Source organism: Protopterus annectens, chromosome 10.part0 (genome assembly GCF_019279795.1).
Source record: "Protopterus annectens isolate FY-2018-M chromosome 10.part0, PAN1.0, whole genome shotgun sequence".
Taxonomy (NCBI): Eukaryota; Metazoa; Chordata; order Ceratodontiformes; family Protopteridae; genus Protopterus; species Protopterus annectens.
Genome location: NC_056744.1, coordinates 1,460,545,373 through 1,460,562,213, shown reverse-complemented (window position 1 = coordinate 1,460,562,213; position 16,841 = coordinate 1,460,545,373). Strand labels below are relative to the sequence as shown.

At 36.9% G+C, this 16,841-nt stretch overlaps 1 protein-coding gene across 1 annotated transcript in view; it reads left to right on the top strand.

Moving 5' to 3' along the window:
- Positions 1 to 4,044: 4,044 nt before the first annotated feature.
- Positions 4,045 to 16,841, top strand: part of LOC122814302 (homeobox protein TGIF1-like) — a 129,103-nt gene continuing 116,306 nt past the window's right edge. The window contains exons 1-2 of the mRNA XM_044086890.1: positions 4,045 to 4,161; positions 4,291 to 4,395. Of these exons, the coding sequence (XP_043942825.1) occupies positions 4,045 to 4,161; positions 4,291 to 4,395 (222 nt within the window). The remainder of the gene's footprint in view (positions 4,162 to 4,290; positions 4,396 to 16,841) is intronic.

Here is a 16,841-nt window from a genome sequence, read left to right as displayed (position 1 = left end):
ATCATCCAGGTATCAGGTGTACCATGCAGCCATATTTTGAAAAACCTGATTCTTAAATAGGAATTGCTTTTCCCAAAATGCCATAACAGTATTTGCAAAGGTTCCCCCACAAGGGGAACCCATGGCAACACCTGTACACTGTAAATAATATTCACAGTTGAATATAAAGTAATTATTTTTTAAAACTAAATCTAATAAGTAAATAACCAAATCAATCTGTTTACCATCAAGTTTTTGATCCAATAAAAAATCCCTCACCCATTCACAACCTAAATCTTGTGGTATACAGGTATATAAATCACACACATCTATGGTAAGAAAATTTAAACCACCATCGAACCCTAGGCTATTGAGTGATTCTAAAAAAGCCCAAGAATCTTTACAAATTTGTTTCTGATTTTTCAAAAGATCCATCAATTTAAAATCAACAAATCTAGCACATCCATATGTAATTGACTGCCTTCCATCAATAATTGGACGAAAAGGGAGTTTCTCCAAATTCTTATGAATTTTAGGCAGTCCAAATAAAGTGGGGGTGGTCGGATGTTCAATTATGAGGAAATTAAATAAATCAATGTCAATGCATCTTTCTATAAATAAATCATTGATGAAGCTCTTAACATTACGATAGGCTCCATTCATTTTATTAAGTGACACTTTCAAATATGCATCATTGTCCAACAAAGATTTCATATTAGAAATATAATCCTCAATATTCATAAAAACTAAACCACCCCCCTTATCTGGTTTACAAATACGGATGTTGACAAATTTTAGGTCATTTAATGCATCTCTCTGTCTTTGAGTCAAATTCTCCTCCAAAGAATGGGTCGAGGATCTCGAATTAAAAAGCACTCTGCTATCATTATCACAATTTTTTTCAAATAAATGGATGACTGGATGCAAGGGTGGGATAAAAATACTCGCTACCTTAAAGTCCTTAATGAGACTGAACCATTACCAAACATAACATTCAAATTTAATTTCCTAGTGAAAAGTATTAAATCAACCAAAGTTCTAGCAAAGTCACCCCTAAAAGTAGGGACAAAGGAAATACCTTTAGCTAGAATGTCAATAATTAAGGGATCTGGATGAAAAGAAGAAAAATTAAAAATTTTAAAATCTTGCGTAACATTTGTATGAATAGTCAAACCATGTCCAGAATATATCAAACCATCAGTCCCAGAATAAGTATTTGGAGAAGCCATCTCCTTCTCCTGTTCTGGAATTTCTTCTTCCTCTGATTCTGAGTCCGAGGGGCACGTTGTTGTCCTGTAAAATTCTGATTTCTCTGCCCCTGAAAACCCTATTGTTGATTAACATTATTGTTAGAACCTTTGTTAGCTAACCTTTCACTTCTCCTAACCGGAGATGGAATATTTCTATTACTATTAACAAAATCACTATTATCCAAATCATTGTCATTAGATGCAGCCTGTAAATTGTCATCAAAGTCCTCCTGAACAATGCTGGAAAAGTTATTAGTGTTGAAGGTAGGATTCGAAGGGGATAAAGGATGGGCTAAACCCTTTTCATATGCAGTACTGTCTCAATTTAATTTCAAATTTATAGCGCTGGAAGTCCTTATCGGTTCTAATTAAATTATCCAAGTCTGTCAGTTCACCTTGTAATAAATCTAAATGTGTCCGATAATTTTTAATTAAACAGTCCATAAAGGCCATGCCCTGTTGGTCGAATAAGCACAACAGTTCTTTATGGAACACTGAGTTAATCACAACACCAGAGGGGAAACGCCACTGTCGTAAGCCTTTCGGCACTTGTTTCCTTCGTACACATTCACACAAATATTGAACCTCTATTTGAAGCATTTTAAATTTAAAAAGCTTAGTATCAAAAGTTTTCAAATGATTAATCAATGTGTTCTCATTCGCCCCAGAATGAACAAAACAAGGCGAAGCTGAATCATTATGCAAAAAATTGGCTGGTTCCTTAAACCAGTCATTTAACGAAGGCAATAAAGAAGAAGTACTTACAGGGCTAACATGCTCCCCGTTAGCTGAAATATTGGCGTTAAATCCATCATGACCTGAAGACTGTACACCCGAACAAGGAAATATAGATGAACCAGATGAATGATGTACTGTAACTCCCCGATCCTGCAATCCTGGGGCAACAGCTGTTTTAGAAGGAGGGCCAAAAACCGGCTGAGGCAACTGCATTTTGAGTGAGCCATTACTAGTATTTCTGGGCTCATGAGACAAAGCTCCCGCAACCTGACTTGCCAAGGAGTCCACGCGTTGAGTAAGAAGTTCAATCAACGCTGTTAACTGTCCCAAACCACCAGCGTCATTATTAGATGCACCAATGTTAGTGTTTGTAGATGAACCAGCAGTTTGAAATAAGGATTGCGAACCAGAAGAGATATCATTCTCCATATTGAAACCAAACGAAATCAAAAAACAAACAAAGAAATGAACTCTGTAAAACAATGAAGGAGAAAGAACCACACTGGAAGCAAATACAATAGCGTAAGCACTTTCGTTTACTGAATATACATAAACTTCTTCAGACAAAACAGTACAAAAAATCCAAGGTTAAATAGGAAACAAGTAATGACATCATTTCCTACATCCATTAAAAACATAAAAACACATGCAGCCAAATTAAGAATGATTTGATTATTTACTTATTAGATTTAGTTTTAAAAAATAATTACTTTATATTCAACTCTGAATATTATTTACAGCGTACGGGTTTCCCCTTGTGGGGGAACCTTTGCAAATACCGTTATGGCATTTTGGGAAAAGCAATCTTTCCCAGAACATGATTTTCAGTTTTTAATTATTGATAATGTTTTTGATAATAATAGGGGGGGTCCGGTTTCTCTGCAACTAGAAGAAAAAGAACTTTTATGGCAACTAAAATTAAATGCTTGTGTGTTGCCTGGCCTTAATGACACCATCTCCATGACAAGTATTTTAAAATTGAGGGCACAACTTAGATAGTCAAGATCTAGCATTTAGTTATTTTGATGCATTGCTTTATTTTTATTTTTAATATATCTGGATGGATAGGAAGGTTTAAAGATACATTTAGGTGTGTGTACACACACACACACACACACACACACAATATATATATATATATATATATATATATATATATATATATATATATATTCATAATTATTTAAATATGGATTGTTTTGTGGAGGGTTATTGTTGGTTATAGGAAACATAAGTGATATATACATACATATAAAAATATTGTTTTTTTTTATTCTTTATTCTTAATTTGGCTGCATGTGTTTTTATGTTTTTAATGGATGTAGGAAATGATGTCATTACTTGTTTCCTATTTAAGCTTGGATTTTTTGTACTGTTTTGTCTGAAGAAGTTTACGTATATTCAGTAAACGAAAGTGCTTACGCTATTGTATTTGCTTCCAGTGTGGTTCTTTCTCCTTCATTATTATAAAACAAGGTTAGTGCTTTCACTGTAAAGCTTCATCAGATCATAATTCAAATACTGAACTGACATTTCAATACTAACTATTGAGTAAAATTGCACCTTACAAGTATGTACCCCCCATGTTTTTAGAAATGTAGTTAGAGGGTAGGCTATGAGGACATCTAGACTTTATGCCAAGGAATGAGGAATTTGATGCTGAGATACATGAAATGAAAGTTGACTTTTTGCGAAGGGTGTACAAGAAGCAAGATGTTGATGATGCAATAATATTAGTTCCACCTCAGGTATCATTTGCCATTTGTATTTTATGATATACTGAAAGGAAAACATGTATCTTTCTTCTACACCTCTGCTGTGTTTCTGCTGGGATTTCTGGTGAGTGTTGAATATTTCCTTTTATTCTCAAGCAGTTAGTTACCAGGGAGCTTCTCTCTTTTGCTTTGCATTTACTGTGGTGTTGTCCCTGATGAATATGGATGAAGGATTTAATCCTGATGTTGAACTTGGATATAATCCGCTGAGAGGGACAAATGTTAAGAGAAATGACTGTCTAATTTTATTTGTATGGACAACAACCCACTTCTTCTCGATCAGTTAGTTATCTGTTGCGACAATGGAAAGTGATGATGGCGAGTATTTTATGAAATATAAAGACAACCTAAGACTGCTAGAGAATGAGTTATACCAGCTTAGCAATTGCAATGCCAACATTTTCATATGGAGGCTTGTCGTAAGCTTAAAATTATACCTAGGGGGCTGTGTATCTTAAAGATGCCAATTTATGGGGACACACACCTTGAATTGCTGGCAAAATGGTAACTTTTTATATATGCAACTGCTCATTGATTATTTTAAACAGATAAAACACAGCTTATGTCTCAGTATTGAGCAACAACAAGAAGAGTTATATGCTCTAGTAGAGCTTGATAAAGTAGATGTTAATATCTGTGAACTTATTGATCAAGTAGGTGTTTATGAGAAAAAAATTCATACAACAAAAGAAAAAGAAGGTTCAAAGAGACATGAGAGATTTTCAGTATAATTATGTTTTTACTTGGCCTGTGACACACCAAGGAGCCTCAATAATCACCACTGGCAACAATGGGGGATGTTCATTTGCAGGATAACAGGCATATATATAGTATCTCCAGATGCAGCTCTCTGCATCAAGCACACTCAAGCACAATTTCCATTAAGAGCACATGGGAAACGCAGTCAATCTGGGGCTGCTTTTTCCCCTCTTTCTCCAGATCCCAAGTAGGACTCCCCACTGGCAAAGCTATAGAGTTGAGATCTCAGCTGAGTGTCCAAGCCAATACTTCTAGCACCCTCTCTGTCCAACCAGTGCTTCATGTCCCTACCCAAGTAGCTGACACACACACTCTTTGAGATTTGATTTACACACACACACACACACACACACACACACACACACACACACACACACACACACACACACACACACACACACACACGGGAAAGGCTGGCACATGTTTACTAGCTGTGCTCACTTCTGCCCAGACTATAAGGTAATTATGACTGCCACTAGACACTTCTGCCAGCTACCTTAAGGCTCTTCCAAGGGTACCCAATATACTCAGTGAAATTAATATTAATACAAATGGTAGTTTGACCAAGCTCAAGGCTATTAGGAGTGGCCCACACAGTGTCACCAAATAAATATGCAAATACTCTCAAAACATGTCTCTACAAAGATCAGCCACAATGAAAAGTTTAAATATATGTAATAATAGATAATAAAAGAACAAGACAATGCTAAATATAAGGAAAGAATCAGACAAACAAAGAAAAACAATATCTAAACAAAGCTTCACTATATTCCTGACTGCATCTAAGAGAATTACTATTCCCTACCAACTTACATAATAGAGCAAGGCAGATGATGTGGTGAATGGTCCTTCTTGTTGTCAGGCCCAAGACAAAATATAGAATGCTCAGTCTCACTAAGAGACTTCTTAAAATTATATCTAAAATGTTACTTCTGGGATAGCTTGCAGAATGACATCACTTCTGGTCATCTGACTTCTAGCTCCCATGCAAACCCCATTGCTGGAAGCTGGCAGGATTTAGCACCTAACTGTAAAAATGCACACACAAGGACTTCTGCTCAGATCTGTGGAAGGTGGTGGAAAACAATTTCATACCTCCATGCTTCATGAGTAGTAATTAGTTCAACCCAAAGACAATACAGAAAGCTTCCTAGTACAGACTTTGTGTCTCTGGCTGCACTGAAACCTGTGAGATAGCCTTTTTATGGTCTAGCCTGAAAAGTGATTTAATTTGAGATATATTTTAAAGTTTGCTAGACTGACATTAACCGTCTAGTTTCCTCTGTTAAAACATATACATTTAAACAGTTACAATAGTGCATGTACATTTCTGTTCTCTCCAGTAGGCACACTGTGGATACATTTCAAACACAAGCACTTTACAAATACCATTTCAACGCAAACATCTGTACAAATCAGTTTGATATACACATGATATACAATTCTAATACATTTGTAACACAAGCATCTTGTATAAATCAGTTTGATATTCACAAATAACATAATTATTTACAAAATTCCAGCTATCTGTGCTGGCAGTACCTCCTATCGTCATATGGCCCAAAGATAGTTCACCGGAAAATAATGCTAAACAACTGAGTGAAGCAGTCCAAGATGGTGATGAGGGAGCCAATGTTGCATCTATTATGATAGCTCTCAACCATAATGAGAATATTTCCACTCCCATGGCCAATGTATCTGTTTATGGTATACCACACGAAGGCAGGTTGTCTGAAAATAAGGTGGTTTAGCAAGCTGATGTTTGCCCTAAAGCAACTGTCTCTAGTGGTGGGCAGGTTTTTTCTGTGTTACCCCTTCCCTTTAGAGGAGACAGGAAGGTGTCAAAACCAGATCTCACAGCAAGGGAAAAACCAAGAAAAAACAGTCTTTCAAAGAAACCAAGTATTCAACCATAAAAAAGATGTGGTGAAGGACAGACAGCAATTAGTTTGGAATACATTGAATAGAAGTTAACTCATTCCCTCTCCTTTTGAGTTTTTGAGTGTAACTTTTTTAACTCAGTGTAACATGGCTTGCCTTTTTAAAAATTATTTTATAACCTTAACATTCAAACACAAGTTCTTATTGACAGAGGTCATATATCAACACAAGTGTGTTTCATATCATATTCAAGATAAAAAAATATTCTGATACCTTGTGTGCAGCATGGTTTTAGAATTATTAATGCAAATATGAACAGATAATATTTGATGCCTAGAGGAGCAGTAGAAGGTAACTGCAGAAACGCCTGTAGATGTCACTCAGCTGTAATGAGTTAACAAGGGCCTATCTTTTATACCTGCTCAGCAGGTGGACTTGGCTGATGCTATTGTTGGTTTAAAGCTTTTTATTAGAAATCTGATGCTTCAGTTAATGTTTGATAAACAGACTGATATTTTTGTAACCAAGCTGCTTGTAAACAGTTTTTAAGTTGTGTTTTCAAGTGGTCTATCTCTTTAAGCTTGGAAAGCATTTGTACTTTTTTGATTTGATTTTGATTTTTGATGATGATTTTTTTATGTATTTTAAAATTTTTTTTTATTTTTTTTTTTATTTCTGTCTGAAGGAGGAACCAGACAGGTTGCAACCTTTGCATGCAAATTTTTTTTTGAATTCTTCTATCTGGAGTCTTACTTGGATTTTTACTTGGAATTGAGCTCCTTTGTGGTGGTTCAGTGTTTGGAACATATTCTTGTTTTAGACTGATGTTACTGCAGATATGCTTGTATTTAGAAAGCTCAGTGCATACACACACCACAGAACCACCCTGTACTAGAAGTGATTAGTAGGCTCTGTGAAGAAGAAATATATGATTTGTTGTACACTAATAGGAAACCAAAGAAGAGAGGGAAGCTTTGAAGACACTGCAGATGGATAGATCAATACTCGTTATACCTGCTAATAAGTGTGGCTCTGTGGTCATGATGGATAGGACATTCTATTTTATAAAGATGAATGACATGTTACAATATAACAATAAATACAAAGTCATTGAAAATAGTACAACAACCCTGATGTCCCAAGAAATTACAGCTTTAGTAAGTGACTGTGTCACTGCTGGCATAATCTCTAAAGAATTGTTTCAATACTTTATCATTGAGAATCCATTAATTCCCATGTTGCAGGGAATGCCAAAAATTCATAAGGACCCACTGACACCCCCATTTAGACCTATAGTATCGGGGGAGAGTAGTTCACAGAGCCATTATATATATATATATATATATATATATATATATATATATATATATATATATATATATATATATATATATATATACATATATATATTGAGAAACAGTTAAGATCTGTTTTAGATCAGTATGGGGTAGTATTATGTGACATTAAACATTTTTTGCAAGAGGTATACAATAATCGTAAAAAAAGTGACCACATACATGATGACATAGACAGTCAGTCTTTGTTCACTGTTATTCAGAATTTAGAGGGTATACAGATTGTGAAGAAGTTTCTACAGGTGAACAGCGCTTATTCCATTGATAGAATTTATTTTTTTGCTTGCATTGATATAGCTACGCCAACATAGTGACTGGTCAGTGAGAAAACATTTATGTCATGGGTGATAGACAGTACAAACAATATATGACTGTTTTGTCATTTCATGGATGATATCTTTATCTTTCAGATAGGAGATCATGAACAATTAGAGACTTTTTTCAATTATTTGCAAAATAGCAGCACATTTCTTAAGTTTAGTTTAAGCTTCTATAGAAAGAAAATCGAATTATTGGATTTTGAAGTAGTTTGTAATTTAGATGGGCAGTTTAATACTAAACTATATAGGAAGGGGTGTTATAGAGTCTCATATTTACATCCTACAAGCATACATCCAACCGTAGTTACAGAGCAGACTATGAGGACATCTAGACTAAGAATTGGATGCGGAGATACATGAAATGAAAGGATATCTTTGAGGTGGGGGTACAAGAAGTAAGATGTTGATGAGACAATATTAGCAGAAAGTGAAAGAACTACAAGTGCTAAGCCTTACTTTTCATCTCCCTATAGGGACATCTCAGCTAGTAGTTATGAAAGGAAGAATGTTGCACTTCCCTTAGTTTATAGCATGGATGTTGAGTAAATAAAACACATTTTTTATGAGAAACTGGCATATACTACACACTGACAGACAGATTTGTGCAATGGTGGGGGAATCTCTGAGGTGCTATATAAATAAATCTGACTTTGCTCACTCTGACACAGGTTTACTTTATACATTTGACACATGTTTAGTTTATACATTTACAGCTGCAACTAACTGTGAAATGAACAATTTGATATCTCTAGCTAACTGCACTTGTAAAAAACTTTATGTTGGCAAAATGAATAGACAACTAAGGGAACGCATAAGGGACCGTCTTTATTGTGTAAGGAAAGGTCTCAGATATAGTGCCATTGCCAAACATTTACATATAGTTTTACATTTTTAGTTACAGAGGCTATTAAAGATAGTCCCAGACAAGGGAACAAGGTCAATGATGCAGAATTTGTTGAACTGAGATGGATTTGTAAGTTAAGATCACACTTGGGACATGGACTCAATGATTATGTATCTATGAAACCTGTTTTGAAAAGAAGAAGGCTGAAAAGGTGATTTTTTTTTCTGTTTTGAAGTGTTTTATTTATTTATAACTGAAGTTTCTTGACATCAATGCAGTAGCTTAGCAATTTGAATCTCATTGGTGAAAAAGGTGCAATTTTACTTGGTAGTTAGTATTTAAATGTCAGTTCAATGTTTGTAATTATGGTCTGATGAAGCTTTACAATGAAAACGCTAACCTTGCTTTTATAATAAACTATGCTTTTATTCTTCAATTACTGGTCTGTGATATTTACAACTTGGACTGCTGCTAATAATGTCCTGACTCAGGAATCATTTAACGTTTGTATTTTATGATATACTGAAAGGAAAGCATTTATCCTTCTTTTTCACCTCTGCTGTGCTTCTGCTGGGATTTTTAGTGACTGATGACAATGATAATAGTTAATTTAGAATGCACTTACATAGGTATGATGTGCACAATAGTTTTATTATGCATCATCGCATACAATAACTATGCGTTTAGGACAGTATGTCTTGTGATGTATGTATGTATGTAACTTACCCCAACATATCTTATGCAGGTCATGGAACTCCATGCATCTGAAATATATTTACAACCACAAATCTGCCTTTTGCATAGAAATGCAGTGCCACAACTAATGAAAGTCTCACACATCACACACATACAAGCATCACTTCAGTACATCTCCATTCATTTGTGAATTAGTGTATCTCAAAATAATACTTAAAAGAGGATGTTCCCTTGTTCCCTTGAGACACTGACAGTTACTAAGTGAAGGGTAATTTTTCATCCTTTTCCTCATGGGTTTGAGTCCAAGGTGGAACAGCTCAATTTTACTAATATGTAATTCCCAACAGCCCAATATGTCATAGTTCATGCCATTTTACTTACAAACAGCAATGATTATACCAAATATCAAAAAGAATTTCAGTGTTTAACTTTGGAATATGTGTAAATAGTTGGATCATCGCATATGTCCAAATCTCACTGCCATATTTCACATTTTCACTGCTTTTGGATGTAATCATTGCCAATATGTCTGCCAAGCCATATTTGTGCTTTCAATTGCACAAATACAGCTGGCAAGGTTTATGTCTTTGCAGACTCATTGTTACATGGGAGATCTGAACTAGGTACAAATTCAGACATATATTTCTTGCTTGACTTCTGTATAAATGGCTGGCAAAGATGAAGGTGCTGTTCGATTTAGAGCACAAAGGTGGGGTATTGAGAAGTCCAGCAGTTTTGTTGCACTTCTTGTCAAGTGCTACAGCCATAGGCTGCTACAACCGAATATACTGGGTCTCAATATAAGGCTGAGGCTTGGTATAGCTTGGTCAAGGCTGTATCCAGTGCAACTGGCATTCCATGCACTGGGGAACAATGTTGTCACCATTATAGTGACAAGAAGAGGCACAGGCCGGACCTCCTATGCTGATTAGAGGATACATTTAAGCCTGCAAACACCAATTAGTTGTGTTTAGTATAGTGACCCATCACTAATCAATGATATTCGACATTGTAAACATTCGCAGATCCAATATAGACCCTTATCCAGGTCTATATTAGATGCTTGAAGTTACTGAACTTCGAATACAAGATGATTGACATCATATCGTTGAAGTCCAGTAACATCGAATACCTAATAAAAACATTAAAAAACATCAGGAAACAAAACTACTTGCTGTAAGCAGGGGGGCAAGCTGCTCTGCACCTCCCACATGAGGGGATGCACCCCCACACCCCCGCTACTTAAATATACCAACTCTGAGACCGCACTACATTGAAGTAAATGGAAATCTCCCCTTACGGAGATTTCCGTTTACCTCATCTATGTTCTGCAGTTTCGCTGTTCACGTGTCGACAATGTCAGATTCGACATTGTGAACATTCGCGGATCTAATATAGACCCGGATTATCCAGTCAATACAGTTACTCATTATCCTTTCATATCTTTTCCCCCTACTCTACAGCTGCAGAAGAGATAGCACAGAACTGTGAGGCACATCAGGAGTGAATCGCTCACTTCAGAGAGGCATGGGTTAAGTATGCATCAGGTACAAATGCAAGCCACATAATACTCTTCAGGCCATCAGTCCACATCAGCTCAAGCAGGCATATCTAAACTTTTTAGTCAAACACAAATGCCTTCTCCAATACATCTTGATGATTGCATTAGGCAATGAGTACACCATCTTAGATGTGTGTAGGTTCAATTCCCAGAAGGTGTGGCTTCAAGTCCCAATAGCTTTTATTCCAGGATAGTATTTCTAAAATATTAACTGCAATACTGCATGACATTAACAATTATGTGCTGATAAGTGCAGGTATTAACTTGGAAAGCATATACACAGCATCACATAGTGAAATAACTGTTTCAATGTCTTATATAATAGCACCAAGACTGATTTATTTTGTGACACATTAATGCCTTTCCATCATATCTGGATGTGTCAAAGGTGAATGTAATTATGTAAAATATTTGCTTATGTTTTAAAACAATATAATAAAATGATGGGACATGCCACTGATCTTATTCTGTTTTGTTTCCCCCAACCATCTCTCTCGTTTTTGAGATACATGGCTGCTAAAACCAAATTGACCATCAGCACAGGGAGCTAGAATGACCACTGGGATTTGGACCACCATACCTCCACAAGTGACTGTGGCAGTGCCTCACCACCACAGACAGCACAGACACCTGGCACATCTGGGTCACAATCTGTCAGCATTTCCTCCACAACTCCTGCCTTACCTGCTCCACCTGCAATAGGTAGCTCTGCTCCAACTGCTGGTGCAGTGGGTCCCTCCAGAAGCAGTACTAGTGAAGGTGGTGATTTGATTTTGTCACCCAATAGGAGGTCAATGATTGGTGGAGGGCATAATGAAGAGTGGCCTCAGCACCCAAATTGACAGAGTTGAAAAGGTCCTGCGTTGTATTGCCAAATTGCTGCTACATCTGGTACTGAACTAAGCAACTGACACAGGAGACAGTGATGACAATTTTGAGGGTGTAGACTACAGTCTCACTGTGCTCAAGCTGTATGTCTCTTATGTATCCCTAATCTGGGTGTCTCCCATCCTTTTGTGTCCATCACCATCCCTGTCTTTCTTGTAAGTCCTGTATGCCTTTGCCTGCACCTATCCTACTCTACCTACCTGACCCTCTTATTCCTAAGCAACTTCCTCAACAACCTCTCTCTCTCCACCACAAAGAATGGGCGCCTGTCCCACAAAAAAATTATGCCTCATTCATAGCTCATCAATTCTCCTATATGTCAGCTTAACATACATGATTTGTTCTAATTGGCTCTACAACAGTATTTTGTTCTTATCACCCATCTCTGATGTGTTGACTCTTCAAATTCATCAAATTCTGTGTGCAATTCTACATTTATATTCTTCAAATTCCTGTGTTCTTTCCCCAGTGCTTGCACCCTATTTTCTCCACAGTCCTATCAGACCTTTTTCCCCACATTTAATCTGGTCAAAAAATAGAAGCACACACAACACATATATCCATCAAGATGTCTTCACTTGTCCTCAGCATTTGTACAGTGATTGGCAGTACACGCCTATGCTGACTGATGGTGAATGCTGTTTTATGTACTATGGCAAAAACTGGTGAGGTCCATTCATCTTTGTGCAAATGTGCTTAAACCTGCTACACTACAGGCATACAAAGTAAATGCAGTTCTTTGATACAGTTATTCTAGCAGCTATTCAACTGATGTGTGTAATGAACTAGGAGTCCCTGTATGGTGTCTTAGGACAATGCGTGTGTCTGTAAACTGAGGTGTTTATGTAGTGCCAAGGGTTTGATTCCAGACGTATGCCAACATATTATTTCATGTCATTTTATATTCCTATGATGTGTTTAACTGTGAACTTCTGTATTTTTCTCCAATTACAACATTTCCTGATGTAACAACACTAGGAAAAATGTAGCATACAGAGGTGCCAGAAGCTGTTGAAGGCTTGGGGAGTAGGGTGGGGGCACTTGATCTAAAAAGGGCAGTTTTTAAATATTATGGTGAAAAACATTGAAATAACAACTCCAAGGAGGATTAAAGAGATAGAAGCAATCCAAGAACAGGGAAGGTATACAGCATGGGGCTGATTTTACAGAAGTACAGTGGTGTACTAGTACCTGTCAAAATCTGGAGAAAGTGGTGGAAGCAAGAGGAGAAATTATGAAGGGGCATTACCAAGTCTGCCCACTAAAAGTGAGGGTACATACGCAGGACAACTGCCACACAGCAACTGTGACACAGAGAGAGCCAGACATCATGAGGAGTAGGGTGTGGGACTGTACATGACAGAAGCATTCTCCATTATGATTTTTAGACCCAAACAGTTTGATGCAATAGTCCAAGAATCTTACAATATTTGTGAAAAATCTACAGTATACACAAGCAGCAACAAGGTCATTTTAAATCTTAATTTTAATGCATTACTCTAGTAAACATAAGTTTACTTACAGAACTCTTGTTAGATGCAAAAAAACACCTAGGTAGTGACAACTTGTTCCCAGGGGCATTATCTGTTACAGGAATAGCAATGCTAAAAAGGGTTAGTTACTTGGCTAGTCTCTGCAGCAGTGAAGTCTGCTTATTACAGGAAAGCATAAAAATGACGCAACATTTCTATTACCATGACATGCACGGTGCTTCTGATCATAGCAAGTCATAAGTAATGTAGCACATGCAAAAGAAAACTAAGCCATACAATAAGCAGACCAAAGGTCATAAGGGGGAAAAAAAGTTCTGCAAAGCAAACTTTAAGGCTAGTCTCAGTCTCTTCCAAAGTAAATAAAAAAATGCTAATTTTACTCTGCAACCTCATTTCTCCCTGGGGTAGTTCCAGCAAACCAGTACTAAATGTCTTGCTTACAAACAACAAATAGAAAACTCAGCAAAATGAAATGGCTGAGTACCACTAAAATGATATAACACATACCATATTACTGAAAATACAGTCTCTGATATTTGTTATGCAGATTTAACATACTAAAGTAGAAAATAAATAAAATTTGGTCAAGACGTGTTACTCAGTTAGCACCTGAATTAACATTTTTTACTAACACCATTTGAACAACTATGCACCTTTCCAATTTGAAGGTCAGTAGTACTTCAGTTACTGGCAGCTACAAGATATGTGAATGCCAAGAGTTGGGGCCCATGGCTAGCAGCAGACTGATCAGCCAAAGCCTAGCAGATTTTCAAGGAAATGCCATGGTATGCCAATAGAGAAAAAAAATGGCGCACATCTGTTGGCTACTAAAACCATCTGCAGGGTTTGAGTACTTACCCAGGGCTAGGCCTACTAGTAACTTTTAAAAGAAAAGGTTAACTTCGACCTTGCACATATTCTGCAGGCCCTCTCTCAAAAGACTGTTGCCTTACACAACATTTCAGCTTTTTTCCTCAACATATATACAGTTATAGTTACATATGTTTTACACACACAAATATGTTCTGTATACCACTCAAGTTGCAAACTTTTCCCTACTGGGTCACACTAATACACAAGCTCCCCTCCTTAATATACAGCTTTAGTAGTTTGCATCATGCAATTTGCATATTACATACAGGTCAGATACAGCTATCATGCAGCTAAAGGTTGACTATATTTAGAATTAACAGGACTTTCTGAAATTACCACTCAGTTAAAAGGAAAATGTTCCACAATGTCGTATTTGCTATCTGCCAAATTAGGCATTTTCACTCCTTACAGTTTCTCAGCAAATGAAAGTTCACCTGTAGCACATGCAAGAAATACCTCAGTAGCTTCATCAGTTTACATCCACTAGCATCAACGATTCACAACCAAGGTCAAAAATGTATTTACCAGATGAAATGTATGATATTACATTATGTGCACACACAAACAGACTTACCTTCTTCCTCAAGCAAACGGCCACAAGCATAGACACATTTACCTACTCTCTTAATGGAACTGTGCTAATTTAAATTCCACATGCAAGTGCGGAATTTATTTACATTGGCGTTGGTATGCGTGCATGTAATGCATGCAAGGTCCTCCATCCTCCGTAAAGGAAAAGTTATTATGTATTTAATTAATTAATTAATTAATTTACCCTGCAGCTGTAAAAGTGGGAGGGTGCACCCCCCCCTCACTCCATGGTTCTGGTGCCTATGGTAGCATATCATTTGAATAGTGGAGCAATACAGCATTTGCAAAAACATTCCATTCCCCAGCAAGGCGATATTAAACCACTGTCATCCTGCTTATGTCTGAATCTTGCTTATATTCTTCTAACATTTTTTGCTCCCTATAACAAGCACTTTATTGTACAGAGCATGGCAGAGTAATAATGAGGAAACAATGAAGAGTAACACACCATAAAGATAGTCCTAAATGTCCCATAACCAAACTCCTAGCATTTCTCAATCCATCTCTCTCTCTCTCTCTCTCTCTGTCTCTTTTCACCTGTTATGTATCATCACTTTTTATTGTTGCGTATCTATTAGGCTAATGGATTTAATGTTCCTATTATGGGATTTTATGAACCGTAATGTCTACATCCTCTCTTGCTTCAATAAGTTGTCACTGTCCCTTCAACTGTGTAATTCTAACTTTGTGAATAAGGAGTTCTTTTGTGGTATGCTGAAATGATGCCCAGATCTATAGAATGATTTTGTATTGCTTCAAGGGTTCTAATCCAGAACTATGTCAGATTGTTATTGACATTTTATAAGACTATTCCATGTGTAGCCATTGCCAACATATTGTATTGTCACCATTATCCTGTTTCTGTAATAATCTACTTGCTGCCTGCCTCCCTCCCCCCTTCTTTGTTTCTAGCCTCTTCTGTGTTGTCTGTCTCCTCAGCATTTGTGTGATGCCTTTCACTGAGCAGCACCTGTAAAACAGGTAAAATTGCAGTACACAGCTTATGGTAACATCTTTGAGTTTTTGCCTTTGGCCATATTACTCTGGTGCCCTTTGGACTATTGCACTTAACCTCACTGCTGTCTATACAGGCAGGCTAATCGCAGCATGAGGAGACAGTTGTTATCTTCTCTAGAATAGGCTGCAGAGTCAAATGCACACCGTATAGGATGTTCCAATTGCAAAAATTATTAGGAAGCATGCTGATGAAAAATTCCTGGTTTCAATGACAAATGTGTAAATCATGACACATACTTTAACATAGCATATCTCTGTTCTGTATTGGATTGTTTATTATGTTGCTGGCTGTAATGTACACCTTCTGTCACATTAATATTGCATTACAGTGACAAAGCCTGATGCCTTCAGTCGCCCTTAACTCATTCTTTTGTGAGAGTCACTTCAAACCAGTAAAATTAAGGTTGGTGTGTTGATATAATTCACATACCTCTAAAATGCTTTTGGCATAGTGTCAAGGGTTTGAATCCAGAAGTATCCATCCATCCACATCCCCTTTTCCCATTTTTGCACATTGGGTCAGGGTGTCACTCCTACAATGACAATCAGCTAGAGCTAAGTATTACACTGCTGGGTGGCCAGCTTGCCGCAGCTGTTCTTCCATACCACATACTCACATGCACACTCACACAGAATGCCCAATCCAACTACTGCATGTCTTTGAAATGTGGGAGGAAACTGAAGCACCTGGAGGAAACTCATGCAAACACATGGAGGACATGGAGACTCCACATTGAAGACATCCTTGCAGAATCTATTAGTATGTGAAAGCCATATTTAATACTTTATTTATATTATTATTATGTGTGTAAGTACTGTCT